The sequence below is a fragment of the Pelodiscus sinensis genome, chromosome 4 (genome assembly GCF_049634645.1).
Source record: "Pelodiscus sinensis isolate JC-2024 chromosome 4, ASM4963464v1, whole genome shotgun sequence".
Classification (NCBI taxonomy): domain Eukaryota; kingdom Metazoa; phylum Chordata; order Testudines; family Trionychidae; genus Pelodiscus; species Pelodiscus sinensis.
In genome coordinates, this window is record NC_134714.1 from 103,763,239 (window position 1) to 103,777,651 (window position 14,413).

Genomic DNA, 14,413 nt, shown 5'->3' on the forward strand with positions numbered 1-14,413 from the left:
TAGCCCAGAGGTGACATATTGACATAATGAGTAGTCAGTAGAGGGTGAAGGTCATTTCAGCCCACGTGTTCTGTAGTAATTGTCAGTAAATCTCAGTATTTACTAATAGTTCTTTGAGATGTTGTCATGGGTTTCTTGAAGAAGGCTAATACAGAAGATCTGAGAGCCAGGCTCTGGATAATAATGACAATTTGTGACTCGTTATGGTAACAACTATAAATAAATTAATGTTCTGTCTAACTTTTAGCAATCAGATATCAACATACAGAACCCATGACAGCAGTTGGCAGTAGCTAGTGCCCTTATAGGCGGTCACTGCAGAGAGACTAAAGACTGAAGGGGCATGGAGACAGAGCTTCAGTCTCAGGATTACATGGTGTCACAGTTCAGGGCAACTGAACTTGTATTCACTCTTCATGATCCAGCAATGACAGCCACTCTTAGATTTCCAGCTGCTCGGCCTTCATCTCTCTTGGGTTCGGATGTGAAGCCCCTGACTATATTGTGATACCCCCCACCAAAAAACCACAAACTGCCTAAGCAAGTCTACTTAACTTCTCTTCTCAGAGAGAATGGGCTCGCAATTCCAACGTCCCTGTAAACCCCATTCCATAAGGAGTAAGGGATGTTTTGGAATAGCAATGTATTTCAAAATAAGTGCAGTGTAGACAGCACCAAATTTTGAAATAACATTGAAATAAGATCCACAATTTGCATAGCTTAAATTGCGTGTCTTATTTTGACCCACGGGGCAGTGTAGATGCACCTTAAAGGGACCTAAAAAGCTTTTCAGATATCACTTCCTCACTCCAATCACAGCATTGGTTAGTGATTAGTCTTTCAACCCCACGTAAGAGATTTTCTTACTTCCTCAAGTTCATGTCACCATTGGCTCAGAACTGACTCCCATGTCTTATGGGGCCTAAGTGGGGCCAAAGACTTGAGTTCTTTTACTGTTTTAACTCAAGTTGTTTAACATCTACTCGTTGGCTACGTCTACACTGCTTCCCTCTTCCGCAAGAGCCTATGCAAATGACGCATGGATTAACATATTGCCACACTTCATGTGCATAATTAATTAGGGGTCATTTTTGCACAAAAACCTCTTGCGCAAAATGGCTCCTAATTAATTATGCAAATGAAGTGCGGCAATATGCTAATCCACGCTTCATTTGCACAGGCTCTTGCAGAAGAGGGAAGTAGTGTAGACGTAGCCCTAGTCTCAGAGAACCATAGAAAAGCCAAAAAGGAGCCGTTAGATCATCTATTCTGACTTCCTATAGAGCACAGCCCACCAAAAGCATCCAGCATCTGTAATGAGAGTGTTGTTTTACAGCCCATAGGAGACTAGACCATTATGTGCCATAGGCAGAGAGTGAATAGCACCAGTGCCTGAGACCCTGCAATGACAGGGAAATGATGAAGTGTGATAATATCCAGATAGTCCTAGAAAGTGTCCCACCCTTACCCGCTGCAGAGGAAGGTAACCATGTACTGTTGCTCCCTGAAGAATCTAATTTGAACCAGTATATGTGTGAGCCTCTCTCCAAGTGGTAGTCGCTCTCTGGAAGCCTAAGTGAATTTGCCTAGTCACCCCCCACTGGTGTTAGTTCTTGGAGATCTATTGTTACCCTCCCTCCATGGAATTTTGTACAGTCCCTCAATAGTACATAAATATTTCCATCTTAACACAATGAACACCTAAAATACTTACACATAAGTCAAAAGGTTTAACTTAGTTCAGTAAGGTTTGTCTAGGATATTGTCATTTCTGTCACACATGGTTGTTCCATGTTAAAGTTCACACACATTGGGGAGAGAACATGCACCGCTCCTAGTTAAGTGGTACATCCTTAGTGCTCTCAGTCCAACATGTTCCAACTGTTCATCTGACCAGTGTAACAGATTGCTCCTTTTCTCTGTCTGCCTCCTTACCTCCATTTGTAAAATGGGGCTAATGATGGAGAAATCTTGCGGAAACAGCTTGGAGACCTACTAATGAGAAGCACTGCAGCAGAGCCAGGGGTATTATTACTAACTATCAGTCTGCTCGCTCGTTCTCTTTCTGACTTGTCCGCAACTTTTCCCCATGTCTCCAGTGACACTAAATCCTCAGCTGCTTGCTACTACAATCAAGCTGCCTCTGCCAAAGCAGAGTATCATGTGCAAGCTGCTTTCCTTTCCAGCTGCATCTTTGGGTTTGTCTAGACTACCGAGTTTTGTCGACAAAAGTGGACTTTTGTCGACAAAACTATACCAGCGTCTACACTGCCGCTGAGTTCTGTTGACATAACGTCGACAGAACTCAGCAGTTTTGTCGACGCTGGTAAACCTCATTTTACAAGGCATAACGCCTTCTGTCGACAGAGTTCTGTGGACAGAAGGTGTTATTGCATGTAGGGTTGTGTCTAGACTACAGGGTTTTGTCGACAATGCAGCTTGCTTTGTCGCCAGAACTGAATGTAGTCTAGACGCTCTTTGTCGACAGAAGCTTTGTCGACAGTATCTGTCGACAAAACTTCTGTCGACAAAACCCTGTAGTCTAGACGTACCCTTTATGACTTCTTAGAGTGCCCATCAGTCTGAGGAGCAATAAGCACTGCAGCATACTGTGCTGCATGAGAAAGCATGGGGATGCACTGGAAACCAATAGCAGGGCAGCAGAGTAGCAATATACATGGTAAATTTACAGTGCTCTGGCTAGATAAAAGAGATATCCCAGGCCACCAGGATAATGAGTAGGCACAAAGGCAGATGGTAAGAGGGAGCCAATGACCTAGGGAGAGAGCTGTGATCTGACAGGTAGGAAATGGACAGTTCAGAGAGATGCACCCAAAGCATTCACATGGAAGCTCCAAACACCCTCCATAGTGTTTAGGACGTTTTTGCTGGTAAGGTTCAGACTCACTTGTAAGATATGGTGTGCAAAGCTGAAGCCCTAGAGCACCTTCCTTCAAGTTCCTGAGCAGGAATTTGTTAATTAAATGGCAGTTTTATATAAGGATAGAATGATTTCTGCCAGATTGTTTGACCTATTTGCATCAGGCCTGAATCTGATGCAAGGTATTTTAATAGATCTTGCCAGTGTGGAAACCAAATTTACTATAGTGCCGGTCAGCGAAATGCCTGTTATGTAAAATATTCTTGCACCAGAATAGTGTTAATTACATCGACACTCTGTTGCAAAGAGCAGACTGCACGTCAGACCCTGAAATCCTATCAAGCTATCCTTTTGATATACTAATGAAAGAGAATTCAGCATTTCTTAACAGCATTTTAAAATCCTGTTATTAGCAGACAATGAAGAGGCATTGGGCATTTACTACTTAGCAAGACCTGAGGCTTAACGAAACAGATCATAATATTTCTCTGTCAAGCTTATTTATAATACGTTTTGTTCTGTTATATTGAACTGTATCCGAGGCCATAATTTGTAGTAAAATGTCTAATTTTACTTCCTGTGGCCATGGGTTTGCATTTAGATCCCTTTCTAAAAATCTCCACTACGTGATTTTAAAGGGATAAAGTATTGAGCTCCACCTCTAGGCTTTTATGAAACTCATGTTTCATGAACTCCACAAAATTGTGTCACACCAGCTGAGAGTTAACCATAAAAGTAAAAGATAATAAATGGAGGGGAGGTGGAAATTCTGAAAATGCTTTTAACAAAAACATCAACTGAAATTTTAATGACAGTATAAAACAGGTTGTTTGAGGTTTCAAAAAGGTGATCAAGAATTCTAATCTCACAATAATACAACAAAGCTAGGCTCAGAAATAGGCAGAAAAATGAATACATTAATAGGCCACAATTGAACATCAATAATAATATTATTTCCTGGGAAACGTGCTACCTTATGCCAATTATTTCTGGATCTGGAAATTGCCTGAAAACCAAAGAGTGGTGTTCACTAACGTCTGGATCCAAAACTCATTTAAGTCAATAGGAGTCTTTCCATAGACCACGGCGAGATTTGAAAGAAGCCCTTAGAATATGAATGTGTTTATACTGATACACATATCCTTTGAACGGAGTATTTATGACATTTCTATTGACATCAGGATAACTTTACACCAATGTAGTTCGTCAAGCAGAGACCTCGGCTCTTGTTTTACTGTTCCTAACTGGAGTGGGCATGGCAGTAGAGAGGCAGTTTTATACAAGGAAGAACTGCTTTTATGTCACTCTTATGTTTTCTGTTTTTTTTTTACCCTTTTATGTGTGCAGGATTCTGGAATTGACATTGGTGATATCTCTGAGAGGAAGGCCCTGAGAAAAAAACTTCAGTGCAAGACCTTTAGGTGGTATCTTGTCAGTGTGTATCCAGAAATGAGAATGTACTCAGACACTATCGCCTATGGGGTGGTAAGGATACTGTTTACCTTAATTAATAAAAACAAAGTAACAGTGGAGGTAATTCATGCACACAGTGCATAGTTCCAGACAAGAGCCAGACCAAACTGAGAGTCAGTAGTTAAACTGACTGATTAGTTGATGAGACCGTGGTACTATAGTACTTCACGCAAATACATTCCTATGCATCCTTTTCTTTTCTTGTTCTTGTCACATATTTTGTTAAAGTGAAAGATTTCAGCTGTATAATTTATGGGAAGCTACAAAGCTGTTGGCTAGAAAATATGGTGAATACAGGGGCTGTGTCTACACTGGTGCGATCTTGCACAAAAGCGGCCGCTCTTGTGCAAAAACTTACTGCCTGTCTACACTGGCCGTGTATTCTTGTGCAAGTAAACTGACTTTTTATAGTATGAAATCAGGGCTTCTTGCGCCAGAACACTGATGCTCCCACTTAGGAATAAGTTCTTTTGTGCAACTGTTCTTGCGCAAGAGGCCAGTGTAGACAGGCAACATGAATTTCTTGTGCAAGAAAGCCCTATGGTTAAAATGACCATCAGAGCTTTCTTGCGCAAGAGAGCATCTACACTGGCATCTACTCTTGCGCAAAAGCACATGCCAGTGTAGACACTTTCTTCTGGAAGAGTTTTTCTACAAGAACTCTTCCACAAAAGAGTTCTTGCGCAAGAAGCTGCCAGTGTAGACGTAGTGAAGTAGTCTGTGTGAATTAGTTTTTCACATATACGTGCCTTACTGTAATATCAAAATCATGTATCTAGAGGCTCAAACAGATATGTATGCACCTAAGGATTACCATCATCTTTGAATATTATTGCATATTATTTATGTTACACTAACTCCTACTGGCCACAGTTGAAATCAGGGCCTGTTTATGCTTGGCCAGTGTACTAAAACATAGAAACAGTGCCTGCCTCGAAGACTTGAAAACCTGAATGGAGCAGAGAAACAATAAATAATAGGGGAAATAAGTGCAGCGAGGTGAAGTGATTAGAACAGCTTGCTGACAGAACCAGAATCAGAACCAGAACCCCTATCCTGATTCCTACTCCAGTGTCTCATGCACTAGCCTGCACTGCCTCCTGTGAATGAAAGTAATCTCTCTGCACTCAGGTCCTACTTTCGAAGCACAATGTTACCCCAATAAATGCAGATCTTTAATAAAACTTTTGGATGAAGACACCCTGGTTGGAAAAAGTTTACCAGTGTGGTTCTGTGGAGAACCAGTGGAATCCTCTACAAGAGTAGCACATTTTAGGAAATAGGATGGCTCTGTACTTGAAAGATATTTTGGAATTTATTTGACTGATTTGCATGATCAATTGAAATTATAGTGCTGGCTTTTCATGCAAATCAAATAAGGTATGTCTACACTACCCTCCTAATTCGAAATAGGAGGGTAATGTAGTCATACCACAATTGCAAATGAAGCCCGGGATTTGAATTTCCCGGGCTTCATTTGCATAAGCGGGGCGTCGCCATTTTTAAATCCCCGCTCGTTCGAACCCCGTGCCGCACGGCTACACGGGGCACGAACTAGGTAGTTCGAACTAGGAAGCTAGTTCGTGCCCCGTGTAGCCGCGCGGCACGGGGTTCGAACGAGCGGGGATTTAAAAATGGCGACGCCCCGCTTATGCAAATGAAGCCCGGGAAATTCAAATCCCGGGCTTCATTTGCAATTGCGGTATGACTACATTACCCTCCTATTTCGAATTAGGAGGGTAGTGTAGACATACCCATAGAGAAGAAGAACCCACCAAAAAATTATAAGGCAGGCCCCAGTGTGAGGAAAGTGACTTGACTGAAATTGTGCTATATTAGAACTGAATTTTGCTCAGATTTCTTTAGGGGAGATTAGGCTTCATAGTAAAGAGGATTATATTTCTCCTGTGAGGCATAGAAGTCTGGAGTATTTTTTATCACAGAAATAAATAGTAAGTGAGTGAAAAAGGAAATACAAAGTTGGAGTAACTGAGTTACTTGACACATCCTTCTTCGACTAATTCAACATTTATTTGACAGGTCACAGATGAAAAGCACAGAACAGGCTTTCCATGATATTCACTCTACTGAGTGCCTTTCAGCATCCAGTAAAGGATGCTGCAATACCAAATAAGCTTGGTATATAGCAAGAATGAGTGCTCATACATCACACTGTTACTAACATAGAAGTCCTCAGGATACTTTTGATCAATACATAAGTATTATTATGAGTATGTCAGAACAAGGGTCCTGCTAAAATTCATTGATAACAGCATGTCAATGCACTAATGGCCTCATAATTTAGTTGGGAGTTAGGGTTGGAAAGTCTTATTCCACTAAATACCTTGTATGTACTCCTGAAAATAATGGACTGTCTGACAAAGCATCTCTAGAGTTACAGAGGCTTGCAAGATACACTGCATTAAAAAATAAAAACAGGCTGTCACCTGATCTTCACTGAGGCTAGGTCTAGACTGCAGCGTCTTTGTGGAAAAAGCTACACAAAATGTGCCCTAGATGCGGCCAAATGGCAGAAATGCCTCCTTTTTCAGTGGATCCCTTATGCCTCATGAAACGAGGTATACAGGGCTCCCCAAAAGAGCACATTTGCTCTTCCATGAAAAAAAGCAGAAAAGCAAACACGTTCCTTGGACACGGCAGGGTTTTTGCAGGATACCTCCAGTATCCTTCAAAAACCGTGTAATCTGGACATAGCCTCATGAGAGAGTGGTATTTGGTTGTCTCTTCTGTTCTTTCTTCATTTCTTTTCTTCCACTTGTTTGTGAAGCTTGTGGAGAAGGAGGAAGTGCCAGGAAATGCAAATCAGATGCTAATTCACATTTTGAATATTGAAGTGCTTACCTCCCTGAATCACTGCTCTGCACTTATAAAACAGATCTGGTTTTCTTTGTTTTATAGGAGAATGGAGATTTTGTTGCCAGTAATGGGAAAAAATTAAAATGCTGCATAATTACAAAAGGAAATCTGAATTGATAGCTTTTTTCTTTATTTGGTCAGCTGGAGACTCAAGTGTTTCTAGGCTCCAGTGTAAGATTGTAAATTAGGGCACATCTACCTAGCAGCGTTATTTCAGAATAACTGACATCTGCATCTACACAGCAAGCAGCTATTTCAATATAACATTGAAATAATGCTGAACTGGAGGACTTCTTGCTCTGACTCCTATAACTCTCATTTCATGAGGAAGAGTAGGACTTCCTGCTATGTGGACAGCACCAAAAGTTGAATTAAGCTATTTTGACTTAATCTATGCAAATAGCATTGTTCAAGTTCCGTAGCTTATTTTGGTTTTTGCTCTGCTGTGTAGACGTACCCTTAGAGAACTAAACCATCTATGATGGAACTGGTTTAAGTCCAGTGGAGTAGGTGTGAACACTAACCATATGAAGTCTTGTTCTTTTGCCCTGCGTCCACACTAGTGCTGTTCTAAACCAGCTTATTTGAAATATCCTTTCAGGACCTATCCCACAGCTCAGAAAAGCAGTGTATGCTGGGAAATTTAAAACACCACTGGTGCACTTTGGGGGGGTGTCAAGACTACATGGCCTCGTAGAAAGAGCCATGTAAACTAGTTTACCCTACATAGTCATTTAAATCCCCGCTTCATTAAAATAAAAATGGCCGCCACTCTGTGCCGACAATCAGCTGATCTGGCACAGCGTGGCAGTCTAGACACGGCGCAGTCGACAAGGGAAGCCTTTGTCGACCGTTCCCTTATGCCTCGTGAAACAAGGTTTACAGGAGCGGTTGACAAAGGTATACCTTGTCGACTGATCTGCGTCTAGATTGCCGCGCTGTGCCGGATCAGCTGATTGTCGGCACAGTGTGGTGGCCATTTTTTTTAAGGAAGCAGGGATTATTTAAATCCCTGCTTCATTGACTATGTTGGCTAAACTAGTTTACATGGTTGCGTCGATGGAGGCATGTAGTCTAGACACACTCTGGGACAGTAGTGTGTGGACTTACTGAACTGTTTTATCTAGTTAATATCCACTCTGGCACTGAAAAGCCGAGAAGACCTGTAGCAGAAATGAGTCAAAAAGAGTTCAATAAGTCAAGAAGAGAGAAGAGGTTTATTCATTCAAACAATGTAAAAAGCATAAGAATAGCGATAATCTTGAATAAAGAGAAAAAGTAGTAAGAAGCAGTATTGGCAAAGGAATAAAATGGCAGCATTATGCCACTAATGTCAATAATAATGAAAGGAAGGATGATTTTGCAGTTAAGTCACTCAGGGTATGTCTACACTACAGAGTTAGTTCGAACTAACAGATGTTAGTTCGAACTAACTTTGATAGGTGCTACACTAGCGCTCCGCTAGTTCGAACTTAATTCGAACTAGCGGAGCGCTTAGTTCGAACTAGGTAAACCTCATTTTACGATGATTAAGCCTAGTTCGAACTAGCTAGTTCGAATTAAGGGGTGTGTAGCCCCTTAATTCGAACTAGTGGGAGGCTAGCCCTCCCCAGGTTTCCCTGGTGGCCACTCTGGCCAACACCAGGGAAACTCGTCTGCCCCCCTCCCGGCCCCGGAGCCCTTAAAGGGGCACGGGCTGGCTATGGTGCCCATGCCAGGTGCAAGCCTGCCAGCACCCAGCCAGCAGATGCTGCACCTGGCACGGATCGAGCCAGCCACCCGATGCCCCCCAGCCCTCCCCCTCTTCCCGGGACCAGGCTGGAGGCTCCCGGGAGCTTGCCCGGGACCGCAAGAGGCGGGCACCCGCCTGGGCTAGTGCGGACATCGTGGACCTCGTCCACGATGTCCGCACTAGGCACAGGAAAGTGGCCGGCTTGGGCAGGAGAGCTGCCAGCCTGGCCACCCAGGAGCAGGTGTGCATGAAAATCAAGGGGGTCCACTGAGACCCCCGACCCTGAGCCCTGAGCTTACAATGGCCGTCCTGGGTCAGACCAAAGGTCCATCTAGCCCAGTAACCTGTCTGCCAACAGCGGCCAACCCTAGGGACCCTGGAGGGGATGGACCGAAGACAGTGACCAAGCCATTTGTCTCGTGCCATCCCTCTCCAGCCTTCCATAAACCTTGGGCAGGGACACCACTCCTACCCCCTGGCTAATAGTACTCCATGGACCCAACCTCCATGACTTGATCTCACTTCCCTTTAAACTCTGTTCCAGTTGTAGCCTTCACAGCCTCCTGCAGCAAGGAGTTCCACAGGTTGACTATTTGCTTTGTGAAGAAGAACTTTCTGTTACTAGTTTGAAGCCTGCTACCCATTCCTTTCTTTGGTGTCCTCTAGTCCTTCTTTATGGGAACTAATGAAGAACTTTTCTGTATGCACCGTCTCCACCCAACTCCTGCTTTTAGAGACCTCTATCCTGTCCCCCCTCCATCTCCTCTTTTCTAAGCTGAAAAGTCCCAGTCTCTTTAGCCTCTCTTCATATGGGACCTGTTCCCAACCGCTGATCATTTTAGTTGCCCTCCCCTCTCCCATCCTCTCTCTTCCCCTCTCCCACCTCCTTTTCCCAGTCTCCCTCAGTTTTGTTCAATAAAGACAGATTCCATTTTTGAAGACAATTGTCCTTTATTTTGTACATCAAGAAAAGGGGCTAGGGAAGGGTAAGTGGAAGGAGGTGAGGGAGGAATGGGGTACGAGCCCCCAATGGGGAGGACTGGGCTGGCTCTGCGGGCTTCTGGGGGTGGAAGCTCTCCTGCAGCCCCCCAATTGCCCCCTCTCCCCAGATGGCAGCCTGCGGCAAGTGAGGCCGGTCTGATGGCCGAGTGCTGTGATGTGCCCAGTGTGGGTAGTCCGGGCACTCCAAGCCAGGACTGCTTTGCAAGCGGGGCACCCCTGAGAACTGCCTTTCTGGGGTGGGGGTCGGGACCCTTTAAGCGCAGCCCTCGGGTAGCCTGAGACAGCATCTCCATGCTCTAAGTCCTCCTCTGATGCCCTGCCGACACTGCTTCCGGCCATCCTTAAGCCCGGTTCAGGGTCCACTTAGTGTGGACATGCTAGTTCGAATTAGCAAAACGCTAATTCGAACTAGTTTTTTAGTCTAGATCTGTTAGTTCAAATTAGCTTAGTTCGAATTAAGTAATTCGAACTAAGTTAGTTCGAATTAGCGCTGTAGTGTAGACATACCCTCAGGGATCTGAATGCAATTTTCAGGTCAGCCAAAGACTTCCTGTATGGCGTTGGGGAAGTCACTTATCTCTCTGTGCCACAGTTTTCTATCTGTAATATTTGGATAATATTTCCTTTCTCACGCACTTAGGCTATGTTGTTGCGCCAGAAGTATGCAAATGAGGCTAAGCGTGGAATATCACCAAGCCTCATTTGCATACCTAATGAGCCACCATTTTTGCAGACGAGGCTCTTTCGCTAGAAGGAGCTGTCTACACTGCCCCTTCTTGCATGAGAAAAACCCTCTTGCGCAATGCCATTATTCCTGAAAATAATCAGTGTAGCGACATTGCGCAAGAGGGTTTTTCTTGCGCAAGAAGGGGCAGTGTAGACAGCTCCTTCTAGCACAAGAACCTCTTCTGCAAAAATGGTGGCTCATTAGGTATGCAAATGAGGCTCGGCGATATTCCACACTTAGCCTCATTTGCATATCTCTGGCACAAGATCGCACCAGTGTAGACATAGCCTTGCTGTATTTCTGTAAACTGTTCAGCATACTGACTGTCTTGCTGTGTTTAGGAGCATGTGCAAGGCCTTGCACAATAGGGCTCCCATCTCAATTGGGGACATTAAGCATTTTTGAAACTTTATTAATAATAATGTCCCCTGAGCTGTCCCTGTTGTGGGGTTTATTCTGCATCTCTCTAGCATTGCTCAGTGTGCCCAATTTGTCCCAATGTGTCAACAGAAAAAGCAACAACAAAAATAATTAAGTTAATTACAATTAAGTAACTTGGATGAGAGGCTATAGGTACATAAAATTACTCCACAGAATGTGTGTATAAAGCATACTAAATGATGGATAAATATGTCATCTAATAACAGCTTTTCCATATTGCTGTTAGATGACTAGTTTGTCTATAGAATATTTATACCTTCATAGGATATGTGCTCCTTCTAAAAGATGTGGCTCCTTTAAATCCCATGCATATAAATTATTCATATAATTCTATAGGACCTAAAATTTTTCACTCATTTCATTCTACATCCCAGAGGTTCAAGGTGATCAGAAGTCCTTCAGAATGTAAATGTCTTATGAGACTCTTTGGAGAGCCTTTCATTTTTATTGGAAGGGAAAGCTCTTTCAGAAATGGAGTTGTGTACTCTTGGATAAATTGTTCAATAAATCTGTCATTCCTTGTAGCAATGTGGGTTCTGTTCTCCTGAACATACTCTCTTGCTTTTGGTATTGCAAATGTGAGTCGTCAGGGTGCTATTCAGTAATGTTCATCTCCTGGTAAGGTGATTAGAAGATGTTTTAGAAAATTCTCTGAGTCAGTGGTATTATGCCAGTTTACACCCTTTCATGCTGTAGGGAGTGCTTGTTGGGGAAGGTACAACATTAGTAATACCTGGCCTTAAGTTTTAATCTGGCCTTAAGTTTTAATCCATTTATAAATTTTATATTTAGATTTTGAGGGTGCTCAACTCCCATTGACATAATGAATTTTTTTTCCTAACAAGCAACTATTCAGAAACCTGAGTAAGGAGTTCAGGATTTAATTTACAAACAAGACAATACAGCATAAAACATACATGAATACTATTAAACATGAAATATGAAGATGACAGCACCGTGGAAAGGTTACATGAGTTGTCATAGTCATTTCAAAGTCGTGATGACATTACAAACCATTTTGCTCTTTTGGTAACTTTGAGACATAAGAAAAATTCCTTGCTGTCAGTATCTCTTTATGCTATATCTTCCACTGACATCTGTAATGCATTCCCAGTCAGTCTGGGTATGTCTACACTACCCCGCTAGTTCCACGAGGTGTACAGATAGTTCGTAATGGCTTGCTAGTCCGAACTATCTAGCCTGTGCCGCGTGTAGTCGCGCGGCCCGGGGTTCGAACAAGCCGGCATTTAAAAATGGCGCCGGCCTGCTTATGCAAATAAAGCCCTGGAAATTCAAATCCCGGGCTTCATTTTCACATTCGGTATGCATACATTACCCCGCTAGTTCGCACTAGCGGGGTAGTGTAGATATACCCTCTGATACTAGAAGCACTCTGCACACAGAAATATCTGAGACTTTACTGGGAATTCCATGTGTTGATTGATGGTAAGATTGGACTCTAAGGCTACGTCTAGACTGGCATGATTTTCCGGAAATGCTTTTAACGGAAAAGTTTTCCGTTAAAAGCATTTTTGGAACACAGCGTCTAGATTGGCATGGACGCTTTTCCGCAAAAGCACTTTTTGCAGAAAAGCGTCCGTGACCAATCTAGACGCGCTTTTCCACAAAAAAGCCCCGATCACCATTTTCGCGATTGGGGCTTTTTTGCAGAAAACAAATCTCAGCTGTCTACACTGGCCCTTTTGTGCAAAAGTTTTGCGCAAAAGGGACTTTTGCCCGAACGGGAGCAGCATTGTATTTCCACAGAAAGAACTGATTTCTTACAGTAGGAAGTCAGTGCTTTTGCGGAAATTCAAGCAGCCTATGTAGACAGCTGGCAAGTTTTTCCGGAAAAGTGGCTGATTTTCCGGAAAAACTGGCCAGTGTAGACACAGCCTAAGGGTATGTCTAGACTGCATCCCTCTGTTGGCAGAGGGATGCAGATTCGGCAGGTCAACATTGCAAATGAAGCGGGGATTTAAATATCCCATGCTTAATTTGCATAAAAATGGCCGCTGTTTTTGCCGACTCAGCACTTTGTCAGCAAAAAGCGGCAGTCTTGAGGGGAATCTGTCAAGAAAGAAAGCCTTTTTGACAGATTCTGTAAACCTCCTTGCAAGAGGCTTTTTTTCTCGACAGATCCCCCTATAGACTCCCGCTTTTTGCTGACAAAGTGCTGAGTTCGCAAAAATGGTGGCCATTTTTATGCGAATTAAGCACGGGGTATATAAATCCCTGCTTCGTTTACAACATCAACCTGCCTAATCTGCATCCCTCCGCTGACAGAGGGATGCAGTCTAGACATACCCAATGGGTACGTCTACACTACACGACTATTTTGCAATAAGCTATTCCGGAATAGTTATTCCAAAATAGCTTTTTTCGAAATAGCATGTCTGCATTGCAGGGAAGCCTCAAAATGAGTCTGAGGCAGGCTTCCCTAATGTAGATGTGCTATCTTGATTTAGAGCCGCAGAGGCACTGGGGAGGAATAACTTAGAATGGCCCTGGTAAGAGGCTATTTCAAAATAGCAGCAGTGGAATGCTGTTTCTGTTTGTCAAATTTCAAAATAAAGTACTATTCTGACAAGTCTGTTAACCCTCATGGAACAAGGGGTTCAGGGATGCCAGAATAGCGTGCCTGTTATTTCAAAATGTATTTTGAAATAACAGGTGCATTTAAAGATGTGGAATTGCTATTTTGGTATACTTCTGGTATCCCCAAATAGCTCTGCTGTCTAGATGTAGCCTAAATGGAAAACATAGAGGCTGGTATTTCCCTAAAGGCTCAGTTTCCATAGACTTTGAGACAGGCAGCAGGAGTTGTTTGATACTGACCGCTTTTGAAAATCTGTCCTTAAGTAGGTGCTAAAATGGTACATAAGTGTAACAAAACCTGGTTACACCTGTGAGTGTCTTTTGAAAGTTCTGCCCTGGCTTATGCCATTTATATTGCTATTGAACTTAATATGGTACTGCTATGTTTAAGTCAGGGAAGAATTTGATTTGGATGATTTCCCTTCAAATGTATTCTTAAACACAGACACGTGTCTTTTAATATGAATGTTTCTTCTCTCAGATAAGTGTGATTTTCTTGCAAAGAAATGGAAATGGTTGAATATAGTTCTTGTTCTCTACTTTAATAAAATATTTGGTTTTTTTCTCTTTGTCTATTCTAGCTGCAGAATTCCCTAAAAAGTGATTTGTGCCTTGATCAGGGGCCAGACACAGAAAATATTCCAATAATGTATATCTGCCATGGAATGACACCACAGGTTAG

The 14,413-nt window shown here is 42.9% G+C and overlaps 1 protein-coding gene across 12 annotated transcripts in view; it reads left to right on the top strand.

The window, feature by feature from the left end:
• GALNT18 (polypeptide N-acetylgalactosaminyltransferase 18) overlaps positions 1–14,413 on the top strand; it is a 938,084-nt gene that overhangs the window by 483,837 nt on the left and 439,834 nt on the right. For all 12 annotated transcript variants that reach the window (XR_012903608.1, XR_012903609.1, XM_075927905.1 and 9 more), the window contains 2 exons: positions 4,229–4,366; positions 14,313–14,408. Coding sequence is in view for 10 of the 12 variants with exons in the window: in XM_075927905.1 (XP_075784020.1) it covers positions 4,229–4,366; positions 14,313–14,408 (234 nt within the window). In the remaining 2 variants the exon portion in view is untranslated. The remainder of the gene's footprint in view (positions 1–4,228; positions 4,367–14,312; positions 14,409–14,413) is intronic.